The sequence below is a fragment of the Anguilla rostrata genome, chromosome 8, assembly GCF_018555375.3.
Source record: "Anguilla rostrata isolate EN2019 chromosome 8, ASM1855537v3, whole genome shotgun sequence".
Lineage (NCBI taxonomy): Eukaryota > Metazoa > Chordata > Actinopteri > Anguilliformes > Anguillidae > Anguilla > Anguilla rostrata.
This window is the reverse complement of record NC_057940.1, coordinates 26,448,248-26,467,175: the sequence shown is the minus strand read 5'-3', so window position 1 is coordinate 26,467,175 and position 18,928 is coordinate 26,448,248. Positions and strand designations below refer to the sequence as shown.

At 40.3% G+C, this 18,928-nt stretch overlaps 1 protein-coding gene across 1 annotated transcript; it reads left to right on the top strand.

Moving 5' to 3' along the window:
- The first annotated feature begins 2,538 nt into the window (after positions 1–2,538).
- Positions 2,539–18,514, top strand: ube2d4 (ubiquitin-conjugating enzyme E2D 4 (putative)). Its single transcript, XM_064347413.1, has 7 exons — positions 2,539–2,789; positions 11,050–11,113; positions 11,628–11,659; positions 11,766–11,843; positions 12,285–12,390; positions 14,188–14,281; positions 14,527–18,514. Exons 1-7 carry the CDS (start codon positions 2,766–2,768, stop codon positions 14,570–14,572), a joined length of 444 nt encoding a protein of 147 aa, XP_064203483.1. The 5' UTR covers positions 2,539–2,765; the 3' UTR covers positions 14,573–18,514.
- The last annotated feature ends 414 nt before the right edge of the window (positions 18,515–18,928 follow it).

The window sequence follows — 18,928 nt, the reverse complement described above, 5'->3', positions numbered from 1 at the left end:
ATAAACACACAACTACGTTTTTAATTCCATTGGTACATAAAAAAAAATTCCAATTCAGTAAGTTTAAAAAAAAAAAATTAAATAACTGTGTATAATTGTGAGTCTGGTTATGCAATTGTATATTCAGCAAATGTGTTAAGCTGATTTCGAGGAGAAATCAGATTTACTAGAAAATCTGGTCAGTTGTTGATTCTGCATCCTTGCACTCACAAATGCACCCGCTCACCCATGCGTGCACAGACCTTTTTGCACGGACGCTTTCATTGTAACATTTTGACACATTTCTTCAAACATTCAAGTATCGCACGGGTAACTCAATGTGTTCTCCACGTGAATGCTTGCTCAAGCTGGGGCAGAGATTGTGTGCAAACCCAACTTTCAGATGCAAAGCAGGTCAAGGGACAGATTCATCACACCCCCCTTTCTTTAGCTTAAAAGAGCTCATTTTCCTCTTTATCGTATATTGGTCTTCGCTGGCATCCATTCATCTCAAATTCACCACTCAAAAACACCTGCACCCTTGCCCACATTAAGTAAAAGGTTCAGGTTAACCGTGATTCATTGTAGGTTGCCTTTAGGTGCAATTTTATATGCTGTGTGAATTCAAAATGTAACCCACACCACACCCATATAGTTCAGCCATGTTATTTAGGAAAGCACCGTGAGGAAAACAAAAGCTTGTAAATGTATGCTTTTTTCTGTCTGTATAAGATTGTGGTGTTTTTTCTTTCTCCTTTATTGTCACGCACTGTCCTTTCTTTGTGATAACTGCCTATTGTCTGATGATTCATTTTATAAAGACAACCATAACAACCAAATTATGGCCATTTAAATGTACCTACAAGATGTTTAGATTTCAGACGTCAACAAAAATGTGTATAAATTTGTAATTTAAAGCTATTTACTACTACTACTACTACTACTACTACTACTACTACTAATAATAATAATAATGTATCTGTGCAACACCCATTATGCATGGCAGCAGTTTTGCACCAGAGCATTCATCAGAGATCACTTGTGGTACAGAAGCAAAGATCTATTTAACCACATAAACTGGACTTGATGAAATGGCCTGTTCGATAGAATCAGATTACCAATTTTGCCTGCTCACTGGAGAGCATGTGTACTTCCGCACAATGAACACTTTAATGGCCACAGTAAGTCAAGATTGTTTCTAATTTAAAAGACCCCACAGGTCTACAGGAAAGAGTGCCACCTTTTGGCAATTCAATGATAATGCCACCCGTCACCAACAAAACACATTTTGTGCCTGATTTACTAAGAGGTTTAGCATATGCAAATCCTTTTAGCACATGCAAAACTAATAACACAATTGTTGATTTGTGCAAAATAATTACCATGACCAATCATTGGTGGTGTTATTGGTTTTGCGTGTGATAAAGGTTTTGCACAAAAGGCTTTAGCAAATCCCTTTGCTGTTAATGTTAATTAATAATGTTAATTACAATGTTAATTAACTTTAGTCAAACAAAACATTTAAAAAAAAAGAATAAAATGTATACAACATGTATGGCCTAAAACTCATAACTTAAAAGATTTTTTGAAACGTATTTGGAAAACTCAACAGTCTCAGTTGTATGGCTGTTGCTCCCTCTTGCAGTTGTATTTTTCAGTCTGTCTTATAATTCTCAAGGACCAACTCAAAGATAAACTTTTCAGTGTTTTACTTTAGTTCTTAAAGTGGCACATGGCTGTTAAAAAATAGTTTCAGTTGAATCTTGGTAAGTATACTGTGGTGATAACTGGCAGGTCTTTTTAAAGCAAGCCATATAGGGACATCTTGTGGAGAAATAAAATATTAACATTACATTAACATGGTTTTTTTTTGATACTATAAGGGTAGTATAGACCATCCCTAAATAGGCCATTGAATGAAGGATCTCATTTTAAACTAATACCTTGTCTTGGAACTTCAGGAAACCGAGATCTAAATTAGGATTTATTTTATGTTTTGCTAGTGACATTATATCGGTTCACTGGATTTTGTATTTTTAAAGTTGTATATGTTTTGGTGCATAAATCACTGTTAGTATTTGTAAGCAAATTATTTGCCTGCAAAAGAATAAGGGGTTAATTGTGTGTTGTATTTTTGTAGACAGTTATTTTGGTTTACTTTTCTAAACATAGGTATATGTGATGTGATTCACACTCCTATATTTGAGCATTGTAAGACATTTTCATTTAGGCTGTGCTGTCTAAAGCAGTAGCAACTGACAATTATAAATGATGGGGCTAATTACATATATTAGAGAATTAGCATAGTTTGATTGATCATAAGTGACAACAATCCGTAGTTAAATGCAATTTGGTCTGCATCATTCAGTATTTTATTCTGCATATTTCCTGCAAAGTAAAAATAATAATATATCCGCTCACTCTTATAACCTCCTGAAGTTACACACATTAACCTGCGTAATGCATCCGTCCCATTAAATCCGCCGTTTTTGGGAAAACTACAACACCCTCCAGTCCATTTAACCATCCACGTGTCCTACGCGTATTCACGGCATTTCTCGCGGTATCAGTGGTTAACGCTGGATGCTGTCAGCGGCGAGAGGAGAGAGGAGTACGATTGAACGAGACCAAGAAGTGCCGTAGAAACTGCAGTTAAATCCGATAAAACATACAATTTTGTCAAGGGGTATTGACACGGGAGTCAAAAACAGACGCACTTCGTTTCATTTATAATATTTAGACCAAGTGTATTTATTACAGAGCAAGACCTGGTGTATTAACGAGCAATGGCGTTGAAAAGAATTCAAAAGGTGAGTGTTTGTATTGTTTGGTTATTTTTGCTTTGCTGGCTAACGCTAGCTAGCAAGCTAGATGGCTTACTTGATCGCTTGACTAAGACTCTTTGCAAGCAAGCTGATATTTTTCACGCTATCTGGTTTACCCAATCCATTAACATTTTTGTTGCCATTTTCTTGAAAAGGCCAGAAAATAAAACAAAAGATCAGCAGCCAATGGTTTTTTTTTTTATATTGACGCACCGTAGCATAGGCTAACAATGCTAGCTTGCTTGCTAACTAGCACCGACAGCTGTTTTTTTTTCGCCGGCAAGCTAAATTATTAGATAGCTAGCTAGAGGATCACTTTATGTAACGACTGTTACCATGATGGCTAGAAATATCACGTGGGTGAATTGAGCGTTCCATTTTTACAACCTGATAGTTGCTTATATGGCTAAATAGCTAGCTACGATTTTATTATTATGGCTGGTTCCTAGCTAGCTTGGTGGGGGAGGAAAAGAGGGGATTGCTAAATCGCGTCCCCCCCTCCGTCGGTTATGAATGAGTGAAAAGCTGATGCGCAGGCGTGATGAATGACAGCTGGATGCAGGTTGCCAAATACTGAAGCCCAATGTCAATGTTGCCATATATGGCGTGGCAAATGGGGCACTGGGGCAGGCAAGGGTATTTTTAACAGAATTAACGAAGTGCACAGCATACACAGGCTTTTAGCTACATTATTGGACCCAATGTAGTGTAGAATATATTTCCTTGATTCAGGAAGCTTGTGCCTTATGAAATGGAAATATCATTCTACCACCATGGCACACGGTGTGCTCTGTGGCTGTAGCCAGGCATGGGATAAAACGAAAGCCCTTGATACAAGTCGTGCCTCGCAATAACTTGACAGCAAGCCAAAGTGCTTTCCAGAAAGTGTCAGGTGCTTCTTTTACTGACAGCCCACCGTGTGCATGTGAAATGTCAGAAATCGTACACAGTGTTTTTGTGAGTTTCTTCACCCCAAAGTGTTAACACTGAGTGACAAAATGACACGTTAGCTGATGCAGTGTGTGTGTGTGTGTGTGTGTTAGACACGCCACGGTTCATGTAAAAATCGAACCGTTCGGTTCTCACGTGTTCTGTTCGCTTGTTTCAACGATTTGCTTTTATGTCTAGCTATGTTTTAAAAATGGCACTCATAAATTAGTGTTTTTTTAAATTTGCCATTTAGCAGCGAAATTTCTCGTTTCTATTTGATGTCATACAAACACTGAAAACTAGGAATACACGGATCACTTAAATCGTGTTCCTTTTATTTAAATAAAAAAAAAAATCCAGCGGAACTATTTGCACAGATGAAGTTTCCGTGAGTACAGCTTATAGCTAAAGCACCAGTCAGTCGGTCATTTTGCCAAATGGGATGTGGGCAAGAAAAACCAGTTGGAAGATACTCCAACATCGTTTAAATCTGCTGTTTGGGAGCATTATGTAGCTATTTAAAGTAACAACAGTAGTAATGGGGTAGTAATGAATATACAAGCATTGGTTCGCAACTCTGCCCAATACTAATGTTTAAAAACACGTAGAACGTGATAGCCCTTTTACGTCTCCCCGGTGTCCCCCCTTACAACCTCATGAAGCACAAATTTAAAAAGTGGTTCTTTGCCTATTGAGACTAAACTTAAGTTAGAACGATGTTCTGTTCATTTTGATGGAGTAAATACTGCATTTCAATTTCAATTCGAAAAACTATTATTTATTTAAGAATTGACCATCTTTAATCTGAGATTCAAATTAATTAATGTACTCTATTTCGTCTTGTTTACATAGTTTTATGCAGGTTGAGCTTATGCTGCTTTTTATTTTCATGGCCATAGTCTATAATGTTGGTATTATTTTCTATTTGAGAATAATGGAGTGGAACGTTTCTTTTATGATTTTGATTTAATTACATTTTGATAACCATTTGTTGATATATATTTTTTTGTCCAATAAATTAAAATTAGAGTGGCATAGGAACTGTACTTCTTTCTCTGATTTGCCAAAAATGTACAGAACCGAACTTAAATGGTGACACCAAAACCGTGAACCGAACTGTGAGTTTTGTGAACCATTGCGCGTGTGTATCTTATGCTTTCTGCTAAGATGAGGGGGAGGACAGGACCAGTGATTTATGTAGTAGCTGGGGGGGGGGGGGGGGGGGGGGGGGTGAGAGATGTTATGTAAGAGATACTATGGACAGTGTTTTCCAGTTGCAGTGTTGCCTTTTAAAACCCAGTCTTGACCCAAAAAATATCAGAAGAAGGAAAAAAAAAAACGAATAAAGGAACAACATGTACAGATTCTAGTTAAGGCCATTAGTGTGACGTTAGTTGAACACACTTTGAAGTATTCTGTACTATTCAATAGCCGGTGCAAGAGGAAATGATTTTATCGGTCATGGTTTCTATAGGGCTTCACTTCTCCTGCATTGTCTAACTAATGTTCATGGCTTTTGTTTTTGCCTTTTTGTGTGAGACCTATAGAGAAGGTGCCTGCAGTTCCTATGTTATGGAACCCTTCTGTGTTCCTATGAGAGAGTGCACATTCCCTCTAAAATAATTGCCTCTTACTCTTGCATTTGACAGAGACTACTAAATTATGTTATTGCTTAATGAACGTCTCATTTTTATGTTGCCTGAGCTGGAGGCTACAAAATTGGATACAATACAATGACAAACGTTTATTTATTATCTGTGAAGATATTTTAGAGTATATTATTTTGAGTGCTTACCTGTCACTGGTATAGTCCAGAGGCATTTCTGAAATGCCATCCTGGGTTCAGGTTACTCTGATAAAAGACCATAGATAAGAGCGACATCCCTCATTCATTTAGACCTGTGCTTTCGTGATGTAAGTTGTAGTAGGACTAATGTTTATGTGGCTCACTGTGTGCTTTTGTTAAAGGTGAGTGTTTTTGCTTTTAGTTTTTTCCCCCCTTGTGTTGAGTGACAGTTATGAGCCTCGCGTTTATCCAGTTTATCTAGCGGAAATTGCAACTGAAAATGGATTGACCTGTAAGGTTCCTGTACGGAGAGGACAGTAGCAAAAGGAAGAAAACATGAGGTCATAGGAGACTGGGCCTAAATGTTATTCAGTTCTCTGTCTATTTATCTTTTAAATTTTCTTTTTTTGAGGAAGAGCCGTTTTCTTGTTTGTCCTAATGCATATTTCGTCTTTTTATATTTCGTTCAGCCCTTTTAAAGGGAAAGTGTAACAATATGGTGGCCTAACCGTGAATAACATAGCCCATCTGCAAAGCATTATTTATATCCGGAAACAGAATGATTCCTCTTTTTTGGGTTTAGGTTCCGTAGACATACATTTTTTTAGCAAAGATATGAATGTTTATGGCGGAAGCATTGAAATGCATTTAGCAGGCCTTAGTTTGTTTCTGTCACTGAAGATGGACATTGTGAATGGACAAAATGCCTTTTATAGGAATGTAGTAAGCCTTCATCTGTGTTCTTTGGTAATTAATTGGTTTGAACTTCCTGCATTCAAAGGAAAATAAACCCGTTTCAAAAGAATGGACCAGTGACTGCAGTTGCGCTGGTAAATCGTGATTTCACAGCAGCACAAACCTCACCTCTGTGGGCCGACGGCAGACTGTGGGTGGGCGTCGTATTGTAAACGGAGCCAGCGTTGCACCCCTGCCTGCAACCGCGATCAGAATGGGGCGCATGAGTTTTTCTCTTTTCCCAAAGATAGAGATCATCAAGATTTGACCCATTGTATGAAGACGTGGCCTTGTTTTGTTGGCACAGGTTTGCTGTTTTACTCCAAATCTTATACTCCCCAACATGGGGCAATGACCTGAATTGCATGCCGGGATTGTAAGTACTGATATTGAGTGCAGAGATTATTGAGGATTGCTTGTTGTTTATAAGGAAATGACACAAACCGCGTCATCAGTGATGGCACTTTTGGTGCATCGTGTTTTGCTCGTCATGCCCGATACTGCCATTGTGGGCTGGGTGATATTACAAAATGAGTCACTGTTCACTACAATTTTCTTTTTTCCCGGCATGGTGATTGGCTGTGAATAACTATTACAAAATTAGTATTGTACCTTATCGGACTTGTGTTTTGTAGTTGTTCCAGTGACCTTCGGTATGCACTTACTGTACCATGTTACCACAAAGAAGCCTAATTGTCTACCTGGACATTAAAATTTTTTTTGGTGTTTGTTCAGTGTTCTCTTGTTGTGTAATGTTATGTAAAACATTAGAAAGTAAGATGATCAGCATGTTATTTTATTAAAATCTTTCATTTGGGCTTTCTTGTATTTTTTTGGATTTAAAGGCTGCCATTTGAGTACTGTATAGTTAGCAATTGCATTATGCCGGTTCGGTAACTTGTAAATTTGCAATGGAACAGCTAAATGTAAAATATCTCAATACATTTTGTGTATCTGGAAAATGGCTGAAAATATGATATTGTGATAAGATATTTTGGCCATATCACCCACCCCTACGGTCATGGGTGTTTACACAGATGCAGATAGGCCTATATGAAATGATACCATTTACATGGAATTATATCAGTTTCATTGGACTGTTATGTTGATAAACTAATCTTTTATACAAAAACAAGTCAAAAGCAAAAGCAAGTCTAATAAGCATTCTTTATTTTCAGATGACACCTAGCTTATTCCGTCTTAACCATAATGCCACCCTTCAGTGTTGTACAAAGGAGAAATTGTTAACAGCCAAATCCATTGTATTTTGAATGTGGTTAGTCTTGCCTGTCCGTCGTTAACATGGTATTAAAGGGGAGTGGCGTGATCCCTTTACCAGCGCATTGAGATGTCATTTTATTGAGTGTTTAAATTGTCACAGCTGAGCGTTCAATTGTCAGAAATTGTCTGGAGTTTCACCAGCCTGCTAAAAGCAACTTTTTGCTTTGCATTTAGAGGCACCAAGCTGCTCGACAGGTTTTCCAGCAAGTTTGCATTTTGGAGGGACAATGTTTTACTATTTGGTACACACAGGCTATAAGCTAATATGCATGATCTTTGGCACTATATGCAGAGTGAATATGAAGCATGGTTTTCAAGTTTTTTTTTTTTTTTTCCACTGACTTGCCAGAGGTATTTATAGAATGCGCTTAGTATGGTGGGGGCGTGAAAAGTTATGGTGTAGCTGTAGCATGGTAGTGTCAGTGGGGTCAGCTGTGTCTTGTATGTTGATTCCTTCAACCAGCTGCGGTTTCATTAAAAGCTCCTGTTTATTCTTGCATGGACTGTATAGTGGAAACTGACCTGGCAGAAATCTAATTTGATCCATGCAACATAAAAAAATCCTTCTTCTCTATTAAAAATGTAAAATGTGAATGTATTGCCATTTTGTCTTTTAAAGACACAGTAGCGCAAAGAAGGAATGTCATATGTTCAGCATGAAACCATGGGAAACAGGCTTGATTGGCATGGAGATGAAAGGGTATTAGGTTATAGGCTATACCAAAACAAGCCCCGTTCTAAGGAGTCTATGGAGTTCATATCTGACAACTGAATCCTTGTGCATCGTTTTCTATCAAATGTGTCAAATGTGTGATCTTGAAGTAACCTCTACTTGTAAAAAAAATAAAATAAAATAACCAAACAAAAAAAAACTATTTTCCAGCACACAAGATGACTCGGGAACCTGCAAGCATTCAACCATGTCAAGGCTAATGAGACTACTTTGTTTTTTTATTTTAAGTGAGACTGGAAAATTCAAAAGATGCAAATATCACACTTAAAAAAAATTTTTTTTTCTGGTCTGTGCGTTTCACCCACCACACGTTTACCGCCACATTCTGTCGATGATAAATTTTGGGGACTTGACGCCTGTTCAGTGATGTTCAGTAAAATTTACTCGTGCCTTTCATCAGAGGTGAAATTTGTGTAAACGGCTGTTTATTTGAATGCGCTGACTTTGGGTCAACGAGTAGAAAAAGTGAGGAGTCTCGCCTGCCTAGAGGGCAGCGCGGTTTTGCCTGCAGATCTGGCTCTCTGTGAGAGACGGCTTCCGATTCACTCGGGTTTCACATCCGCCCCACCGTCTGCATCCCGAGCGCGGTCAACTTTCGGACGTAGGTTGTGTCAGAGAGCCCTTAATGAAGTGGGCTGGAGGGCAGTGGGCTGCAGAGAGAGCCTTTCGGCTGCATTGGCAGATTTACTGTCGCCCCAGTGCCTCGACGGTCCAGGCCTTTTAAAGCAGGGGCCTGTCTTTTTAAAAGGCGGGCGCCAGCGTGCGTCCCAAATGCCGAAGTTGAGCCGAGGCAGACACAGTAGCCACCGAGCCCTATTAATTACATCACATCTACCAAACAATCAGGCCTAATTTTAATGTGTGATCTCAGGCCCCGTGTGTAAGAGGTCATACCAGCGCGTGTAGTTCCCCGGCTGTGCTTCTCTGGGAAATGCATCTCGCTCTCTCGTAAGCCATCGGATCTCGGCCCTCAGCATATGCTAATCAATGGTAATGCTGGCTCTCTCTCTGTTTGGATATTGCAAGGCATGCTGGGCGCTATATATAGCCGTAGGAGAGAAGAGACCCGGTATTAATGCCACACTTTTTTTTTCAGTTCTTAGTACAGCAATACAGCCGTTTCTGTTGGAAGCAGAAAGAATCGCTTTATGCTTTATGGTTTTGGGAAATTGCATTGCTTCATACAATTACAATTAAAGTTATGCTATCTGAAAAAATAATAATAATAATAATTTCCTTTGCTGCTTTATTTGGAACAGTGTGAGTCCACTGACTGTGTGCCAATGTATAAGCAGGTGTCTGCTTTTTGAGGTATAAAGTATCCATTATTTAGGATTGGCGTCTGCCAGTGCTGAATCTAGGCACGTCGGAGCTTGATTGCACCAGAGTTGTCAGGGCTAACTTTAGAAAAACCCTTTCTGGTGTCATGAGTCAGATGCTAATGCAATGTGTTTGTCCAAAATGACACACGTCAGTGAAGTTTGCAGGTTGCTGGGAAGGCAGTGTCAGAGCAGATGAGAAAGTTCCAGAAGCTGAACATGAATAACTGGTCCTCATATTACTTGGCGGAGAGATCTTCAGAATTGTTTTTGTTATGGGCATGTCTGGTGGTGAGTTGTGGTACAGATTTTAAGGTTTTTAGGTGAAACAGTCGGAGTGTTTAGTTTCAGTGCAATGATAGTATTTTTAATTGAAAAGCAAACTTTAAAGCTGACTGGAAGTATTGTAACTGAAATATGCCTTCTGATTTTCGTCATGACCCTGAGGGTGGTTGGGCAATATGAGTAAATAAATATAGTAAAACCTTTTGAGATGCAAACACTTTGTGAGTAGAGGTATTTGACGTCTTATTTCACCTTAATTTTTCTTTTTTTGTCTAAGACAATTACCTGTCTGATCAGTCACTGCAGAGAAAAAAGGGGGAAAAACTGGCACTGGTCTCTGTTTTCTACACAAGACAAAGACGACTCAATTCTTTCAGGTTATATATAATTCCCAAAAAATGATGAGTTTCCAGGTTCCTTGAATATTATCCTTCTCCGGAGACAAATCCCGAAACTTAAAACGTATCAAATTAATAAAATGCTATCACTGAGCGACAACTGCTGAAATGCAAAACAGAAGCCATATATTTCTCTTTCTGTTTTATGTGAAATAACATACCAGGTGTTCACGCTTTGTGTGTGCCAAATCTGCTGTGTGTTCTGGACTGAATGAACAGTACAGTTTTGATAAAATATGGTAATGTGTCGCACTTCCTTCCAGAAATGCCTTGGGCTCATAGTGCTGTAGTGTGCAAAGACTGACTTCCTGAATGCGAAAGAAACTGGCAGCACATAACCATTACCTAATGAAAATGTTACTTTGTACATTAAGCAATTCCGCGTGCTGTCATCTGATCAATAAACTGTCCATTGATAAACTGAACCATCAAAATGTCAAAACTTCCATATCTGGCGCCACTTCAGAATCCAGTTAATTGTATTGTGGATTATGTTTGATGGTATTGGCATGAACATACGTTGTAGAGATGAAAGCAGTAAATGTTTTTGCGTGTAATTGAGACCTGCCATATAACAGATACAAGTAAGCATAGCTTGTTAAACTTCAGCCAAGTTGACCAGATGTGATGGAAGCCATTCTCCAGTATATATCAGTTTGTATGCATACCTGTAGTTTTTCCTCGGCTATTTAATAAGCAAGGTTTCTATAGTTAACTCTGGGTCAAGATAAAGAATATGACCAGCGTATGTTTTTTTTTCTGGTATCTCTCTTTCCAGGAACTGACAGATTTACAAAGAGATCCTCCAGCGCAGTGCTCAGCGGGACCAGTAGGGGATGACTGTAAGTGTGAGCTCAAATCTCATTATTTAAAATACAGCACGGTGTTCCACAAAGGTATATCTTAGGTCTGTTGGTTTTTTTGTCCCTGTATCTGAAGCCAGGCTCCTGATATTGAGGAATTATCCATTTCTTAAAAGTAACTTACCCTCTTGGAAGTTAACCAGACTACAACTGAGTGATTTTTACTCATTGGCAGGCCTGGCTTGCAGTTGGCTTTCCAGTTGATCCAAAAGATGTTGGATGGGGTTCTGTATGGACCTTGCTGTGTGTCCGGGGGCATTGTCATGCTCAAACAGGAAAAGGGCCTTCCCCAAACTGTTGGCGAAGCACAGAATCATGTAGAACGTTCATTGTATGCTGTAGCATTAAGGTTTGCCTTCACTGGAAGAAGGGGCCTACCCCAAACCATGAAACGTAGCCCTAGATACTTTTGGTCATATTGTGTACAAGCCTATATTTGTTCACCAGAATTGACTGGAGTAAATCTAAACCTTACTGATCTCTTGCATTTCAGTATTTCACTGGCAGGCAACTATCATGGGACCGGTAGGTTGACTCTTCCCTGTTCTATATTGATTTATTCCTCAGCTGTGTGCCTCCGCGTGTCTACCAGCTAGTTTCCTGATTTTCTCTTTCTCCCGTGTGCATTCAGAATGACAGTCCTTACCAAGGCGGGGTGTTCTTTCTGACTATTCACTTCCCCACAGATTACCCCTTCAAACCGCCAAAGGTGAGACACATTTCACATCCTTTCACCGCTTGCATCCTAAGAGCACGGGAATAGACAGGCCTGCGTTAGCATACGTTACGTACTGTTGCACTGGCAAGTCTCAAGTGATGAATTTACAGCGATAGTGCAGATTATATAAAATGAGCGAGTAACTGTAGAAGCTGGACAAAACAAAGCATTGATGTTATAAAGTGTTACGGTGCATACTAAAGTGAGTTCATTTACTGTAGAGCTACATTCTCGGTTTTAGGAAAGCTAGCTTCGTGACGTGCCTTTGCGTTTCGCGTCGTGCCTAAAACACCCCTGTAGCCAGGACTGTATTCACGATACAGCCCGGCCTCTCGTGCCGTATTGCTTAAGTATAACGCTGCAGACCGAGGCATTTCAGCAATTCCGTTTTACTCAGAACTGTTCTCATGCGGTCACTCTTATGTACTGCAGGTTGCATTCACCACAAAGATCTACCACCCCAACATTAACAGCAACGGTAGCATTTGTTTGGATATCCTGAGGTCACAGTGGTCACCTGCTCTCACGGTATCTAAAGGTAAGTTCCCTTTCTCATTCCAAGAGTGACTGATCAGAATATTCCAGCAGGGTGATGGGTGGGAAAGTTACTGCAGGAGACTGTACACCCATGCAGTATTTTTGCAGAGCTTCACTTGTGACACAAGGAAATATAACGAGGAAAGATCCCTAATGTTTAAGGCCAAAGTCCTGATAGGCAAATCGTTAATACTTTGCACAGGTTAAACGGATATATCCAGTCCTGGCATGTACAGATCTAGCTCCCCACCTGGCTCATTTCAGAAAACCACTACAGTTACCAGAATGCAATTTAGAGCTCGTTATTTTGAGTGACACGTTGTAATTGGTCCTTAAAAATGGAAACACTTGAAAGCAAACACAGGGCATAATAGCTGTGATTGATGGACACAGTGCCAGCAATAATCAGGTTTCCCTGCTAGAGACTAGCTGCTTTTCTACTAAATCCACAAATAGGTTCAGAAAGTGCTTTGGCAGACAGACCGTTCCGTTTTGTGGTATTTGTTTTGTGTTACCACCGAGAACATGGGGGGGTGGAATATATAAAAGCAAGTAAAATTAGTCATTGAGTTGCTAAAATCTTGTAAAAGTGGCGTTTTAGCGACAGCGGCATTATTTTTGGATTAGCAAGGGCCAAATGGAGTTCCCAGGCATGTGCGTCCCTCCGCTATTGTGGCATTGTGAGGAGAAGAAAGGTGGTCAACAGCAACTGTTGTCATAGTGATGGAGATGAAAGCCCCGGGCTCTGTGTGTAGGTGTCTCGAGAGCTTTTCATGCCTCCAAAGACAGGGAAATATTCTGGGCAATCAGATGCTTTTATCCAGATTAGCAGGGTTATATTTTTACACCTGGGCCTTTATGGTGCGGTGCAACGGCAGTTTTATTGTGCCATTTCCTTTGAGTCGGGCCCTTTTCAGTGGGATGGAATTCGGTCCTCTGTTCTTGCGCATTAAGACCAGGCTGACTGCTTAGCTAGCTGTATGTCTTTTGTTCCAGTGAATCACCTCAGTGTTCATTGGCTTGTATTGGGCATCTGTATGCTCCTGGGAAAAGCATACGTATTGGTCTGCTCACGTTACTCAGAATGTAGCTTTAACTGTTTTTACTCTTCAGTGAGTTAACTGAAGCAGTGCAGAATGAATTAGTGCCTGTAGTGAATAGAAGACAGTGAAATAAATGGTAAAGGTTGTGTCGGCACCGTTATAAAACTGAATTGGTGTGGGTCTATTCCACGCCATGGTGTCTTTTTAAATGGTCAAGCATCAAATGAAGTGAATAAATACCCTTCATGTGTTCTCTTTGTTTTCCTTTGAGAATACAGACAAGAGAATGATTGAAAGTCTGATCCAGTAGGTATTATACATTTGATTTTATTCAATTACAAAATGGATTAAATAGAAAGGATTTTGTGTCGATGTGAACATCTATCTCCTTGAAGAATTGTTATCGAATTACTGAAAATAAATGAAAAATGAATAGGGTAGGTTTCATTGTACTTTTGCTTGCTGATATTTGATGTTGTTTTCTTCATTAAGTAATCTTCTGAATGTTGAAACCTGCTTTTAACATTCAAAAATGAAGAACCTGACCCGAAACTCCTCATCCAATTATTGATGTTTTATGAAATTTATATTTTTCTGCATTCGTTGTAAGAATTCTGTTTTGCTGTAGTGACCTTTTATATAGTGGTCTTTAAAATGGTCTTTTTTTTAAGGAAGATTGGAAACCTCACAGCAACATTGCAGTACGTTTTTTGGACAGGTACTAAAAGAGTCTTGTCTGATTTGTGTTCCCGCAGTACTGTTGTCAATCTGTTCCCTCCTGTGTGATCCGAACCCAGACGACCCGCTGGTACCAGAGATCGCACACACCTACAAAGCAGACAGGGAAAAGTGAGTGTCCCCTGCTCTGACCACAGACACTCACTTACAAAACTTTCATTAGAAAAGATTGTGTGTTTCTGTGTTCCGCAGATTGAGGTCACTTTGTGGGATATCACTGTGTCTGGAATAAGTTTATATTTTGCAACTGGTTGATTGACCTTAGTGTAGCCATGTTGTGCTCGTGGTCGCCGTCAAATGTGAAATGAATTGAAGTGAATGCAGCTGGCTCAACCTCCCTCTTTTTCTCATTTCAGGTATAACAGACTAGCAAGGGAATGGACGCAAAAGTACGCAATGTGAGAGGACCTGAAAATTTCAAAGAAAGAAGCAAAGGAACACAGAAACAAAATGTTTTACATTTACACTAGCAGAGAGGACGAGAGAGGGGAAACGAAATAAACCACACACTCTGGAGAAAGGAGAGAGCGAGGGAGAGAGAGAGAGCGAGCGAGAGATAGAGTGAAAGAGAGAGAGAGAGAGAGACACCAGTGCTACTGTACCTGGCTGCTGACTGCTGAGCGTCTGCCATGTGCCATTTACCATGACCTGTGTGGGTCCGCCATATACGGCCTGGGCATTACTGCACGCCACCACCTTAGAGAAGGAGGTCACCTCTTCAGCTCTGAGTGCCCTAGGCCACCACCCTGGAAGTGCGAACTGTCTTTATTATTATTATTATGATTATTATTATTATTATGATTATTATTATACATTGTTATTATTATACGTTATTGTTACAATGAATGATACATATTGGGTTGAGAGGTAGGGAGGGTCTTTGCTTGGCCCCCCTCTTCCTTTCGTATTGTACTTTCTGAGACCCTGTGGATGTTGTGCGTTGCTGTATGTGTACGTATGCCGTGGCCTTCTGCCGTATTAATGTGAGCAGCCGTTTCTCTGACGCCACCGGACCGAGACGACAAAAAAAAAAACCGCCAAGCCCCCGAAAGCGGAGGAGGGACGAGCACGCCTGCGTCTGGCAGCCCGACTCGGCGAGTGACGCCGGGCCTGATGGGAAACGGGTCTTACCGAAGGACGCGCTGTGGCCTTCCGAGCGCTGTGGGAAAGGATCCGGCAATAGTTTTTCTATTCAAAGATGCTCATTTTAATAAGGCAGAACTCTGTATGCACATTTATACATAGGTGCACTAGTATGTGGGGGTAGTTGTGTTTGTGCAGTGACAGGCGAGCATCCATTATGGCCCAAACCCCCACAAACAGCAACTGGAGCTTTCCTCCCCGAGCTGGGATGACTCCTTCGGTCACGGTGACACCGTAGAGCTGACTCCTCTGGAATGGAAGCCACCTGTTCCCCTTTCTGCAGTCTCCGAACCACCGCAAAGAGCCGCCAGGGGCTGGCGACGCGACACCGTGACCTTTTGACCTGGGAAGTGTTTGCTCCTCAGAGCGTAGCCGGACTCGTAGCCATAGAGCAGGGCGGAGCGTCAGCTTCTGTTCGCCGGGCCCCCCCACCCCTAAACTCTCCACCATCTTGACTGCAATGCGCTGCTGTTACGCAACTGCTTTTAAACTAGCTGTCATTCGCTTTTATGGTGTGAGATAAAGAACCGCACGGTGTGCACTGGAAACAGAGTTGCTGGTTCAATTCAGACGGTACTAGCTTCCTCCAGGAGTCTTGCATTACAGAGGATCATAGAAGGGTCCCATTTCAGTGTCCCCTCCAGTTTAGAGACAAGTCTGTTGCACACATTGGCATTGATTAACATCACTGTTGAATGAATGGTGCTTTCTCGCTTAACACCTGTAGTCCATTCAGTAAACAGCATCTTCACATGTTGTTAAATTCAGTTTTCAGATTGATATTGGATGAGCCTGGGAGAAAAAGGATGGACTAACTATAAACACTCATCTAGGTGCAATTAACATTTTCGTCAGCTTTCTTTGAAGAGGCTGTTGGTTTGACATATTTATTCTCCCTTTTGGTCTGATGTTTAAGGCAAAGACTTGTTCCAAGCTCATGAAACTTAAAAAGCATGCTTTTTTTATGTGAGATGTCAGATTGTTAACCTGTTGCGCTAACCTAACAATTTTTGAATGCTAACTATAGTCAAGGTTCTCACCCTGATATACTGTGAAGATGCAAACAGAACTTTTCAACAATGTTTCTCAATAGAGGTGTTTCCATACCAGGTTTTTTGGCTGAGGCTACTGTATATGTTTGTCAGTATTGTGGGATATTTGTTCCTTTCCAGCAAACATTCATATATTGCCCCGTTGGCATGGAGACCCAGTTTTTTTCAAGTTGATTCAAGTTTCCATGCCATTCTGATAATTTTAACATACTTTTTGGCAAGGCCATTCATAAATGCTTTACAAATATCTGCATGTGGTGATAGAGCATTAAAATTAGGACAAGACGATTATGGGTCTTATGGCTTCAAGGTGGCAACACAGGTTTTATATCTGAAAGCAAGGAATGCTACCTCATTCACTCCAGTTTAAAACAAAAAACTATAAGGATTGCTGGCATAATGTAGAATTATTAACTCCAATGCAATTCGCTTGTGGAAGTTGAGAGCTTCGCAATGCTCTTGAAGATATTATAGAAAGGCCAAGAATCTAAATGGAAACTCCTCTATTGATCATTTTACCTCCACCATTAGCTGTTATCAGTTGTTTAGATCAAGTGCAAGAGACTCATTTTAGAGCATCCCCTTGTTAGGTACAGTGAGTATACACAATCAAAAACTGTATTTAAGCAGTGCATTTGTTTTCTCTCCATTACTTTGTGTTTTACTGTAATGAATGTATCCAGGCACTAGTTTTTGGGGGTACAATTAAACTGAAATGCCAATCAATGTGATTTGCCTGCCCTTGACCAATTCAAATGGAGCCCATTTTTACCCGTGTTGCACAATTCAGGTGCTTAAGGTAAATGTGTGGAACGTACATTATTTGCTGTTGAGGTCCTCTTCAGTGTGCATATCTGCAATAACGGGACATCGATAGGGAGACTGATATAGCCATTTTGGGGGAAATGGGCAACCGTTTTCAAACACAACAGCCAATTTCACAAACGGTACAATCCTTCAATGGGCAATGTCGTAACTGCAGCAGTGGTTGTTAATTGACCGGTTTGGTAGTTCAGGCAGCTACAGGGGGTGGAACAGTGCATTCACAGCATGTTCTAGCCCACCCCACACTCAGATTCCAGGTTATTACCTATGACTGGATGCCACAGGTTTGCTTCATTCTGTTAAAAGGGCTGAGGTTTTTTTTAAAATTATTTTTTTTTTTTTTTTCTCTCCCCCAGTTTTGACTAACTTCTGTTTTTGCCTCAAGAGCATGGCACTGTCATTTGCATAATTAAGGCTGTGATTTTGGCATCCAGTTTGTTTCTGGTACAACAAATCCTTTGCAGATTTGAGAAGGGAATAAAAGTACGGAAATGTCACCGAACAGGCTTCTCAGCATACCTACGGTATCCCAGAATGCTTGTGTGAATGTACCTTTCTACGTGGGCCGAGTACTTTTGTCACTGGGTAGAACAATGGACAGTTATTTTAGTGTATAAATCACTGGAAAAAGTCACTAACTGTAGCTCACTTGTGCTTTTTGTATTTATTTTATTTATTTGCTATTTATTTGTCTTCCGGTCGTCAGCTTGCGGGTAATCAGCCCGAGTTCGTAGCCTGTTATTTTCAGAGTCATACTTTGTTGTTGGATTGTCCCATTGATTGGTGCTGTGATCTCTCAGAGGAGGCTGGCAACTTACTGGTATTCTCTGCACACTAAAAAAAAGCAACCTTTATACAGCCATCTGCAAGATTTCAGGGATTTCATAACGGTTTGTTTGCCTCTTCTCTGACACCTCTGATGAAATCTTAGCCTTAACTGTTATGTTATCCTGTACATAGATACTGTAAAATCTCTATCAGGGCTTTGTGTTTCTTCTTTTTTTTTCTTTCTTTTTGAAATAAACTGAGGGGGAAGCCACCATTTCATTTTAGCAGAAGTACGGGAGGAGGAGGAGGAGGGAGAATTCCCCCGGAACAAATCAGCGGCCTTGCTAAGTTGACATCCTGGACTAGCCCAGATTGAACTGTTCAGACGCCTCTCCACTCTGATCACGAATGTGTCTGAATGTGCTGAAGCTCTCTGCCCCCAACCCCCGCCCAATCACTAACACTGTTTCCCTCCTATTGCATTCAGGTTTGGTTTGACTGAAAGGAAGCCCCAAGGTGTCAACACTAAATTAATAAAGCTCCTTTTGTTTTATAAGTTGTCTGGATGTCTTTTGTACATTACCAACAGACTTTCTTGGCAGAATTCAAATTAAATATTTGGCGGAGATATTTTTGCTTTCAGGTTTGTTAAACTTCAGTCAGGAGTACTTCTGAGCCAACACAATGAAATGTGGCTTTTGCTGGCACCACTTGAAGGGACCTATTTATGCTCAATGAATCGTGGTGTACATTTCTGGTCAACTTCCTATAATTCTATGGTTTATTATCTGCAAACTAAATAAAAAAACAAAGTCATTTAACTAATTAAGATAAATACATTGTCTTTGTTTTATTTATCATTATTGTGCCGAGGTAATTAAAAACGTTTCTGATAAGCAAACTACGTTTTTTCAGGTTAAGACAAATTTTTATAAAAGTGTAATTAGAGGTAATACTAAGTAGGTCGGAG

Bases quoted from the DNA above. Each gene is read 5' to 3' on its own strand.
- ube2d4 (XM_064347413.1), top strand. From the start codon at position 2,766: ATGGCGTTGAAAAGAATTCAAAAG. The intron at 2,790-11,049 runs GTGAGTGTTTGT...CTCTCTTTCCAG, and splicing joins CGTTGAAAAGAATTCAAAAG to GAACTGACAGATTTACAAAG. The intron at 12,391-14,187 runs GTAAGTTCCCTT...GTGTTCCCGCAG, and splicing joins TGCTCTCACGGTATCTAAAG to TACTGTTGTCAATCTGTTCC.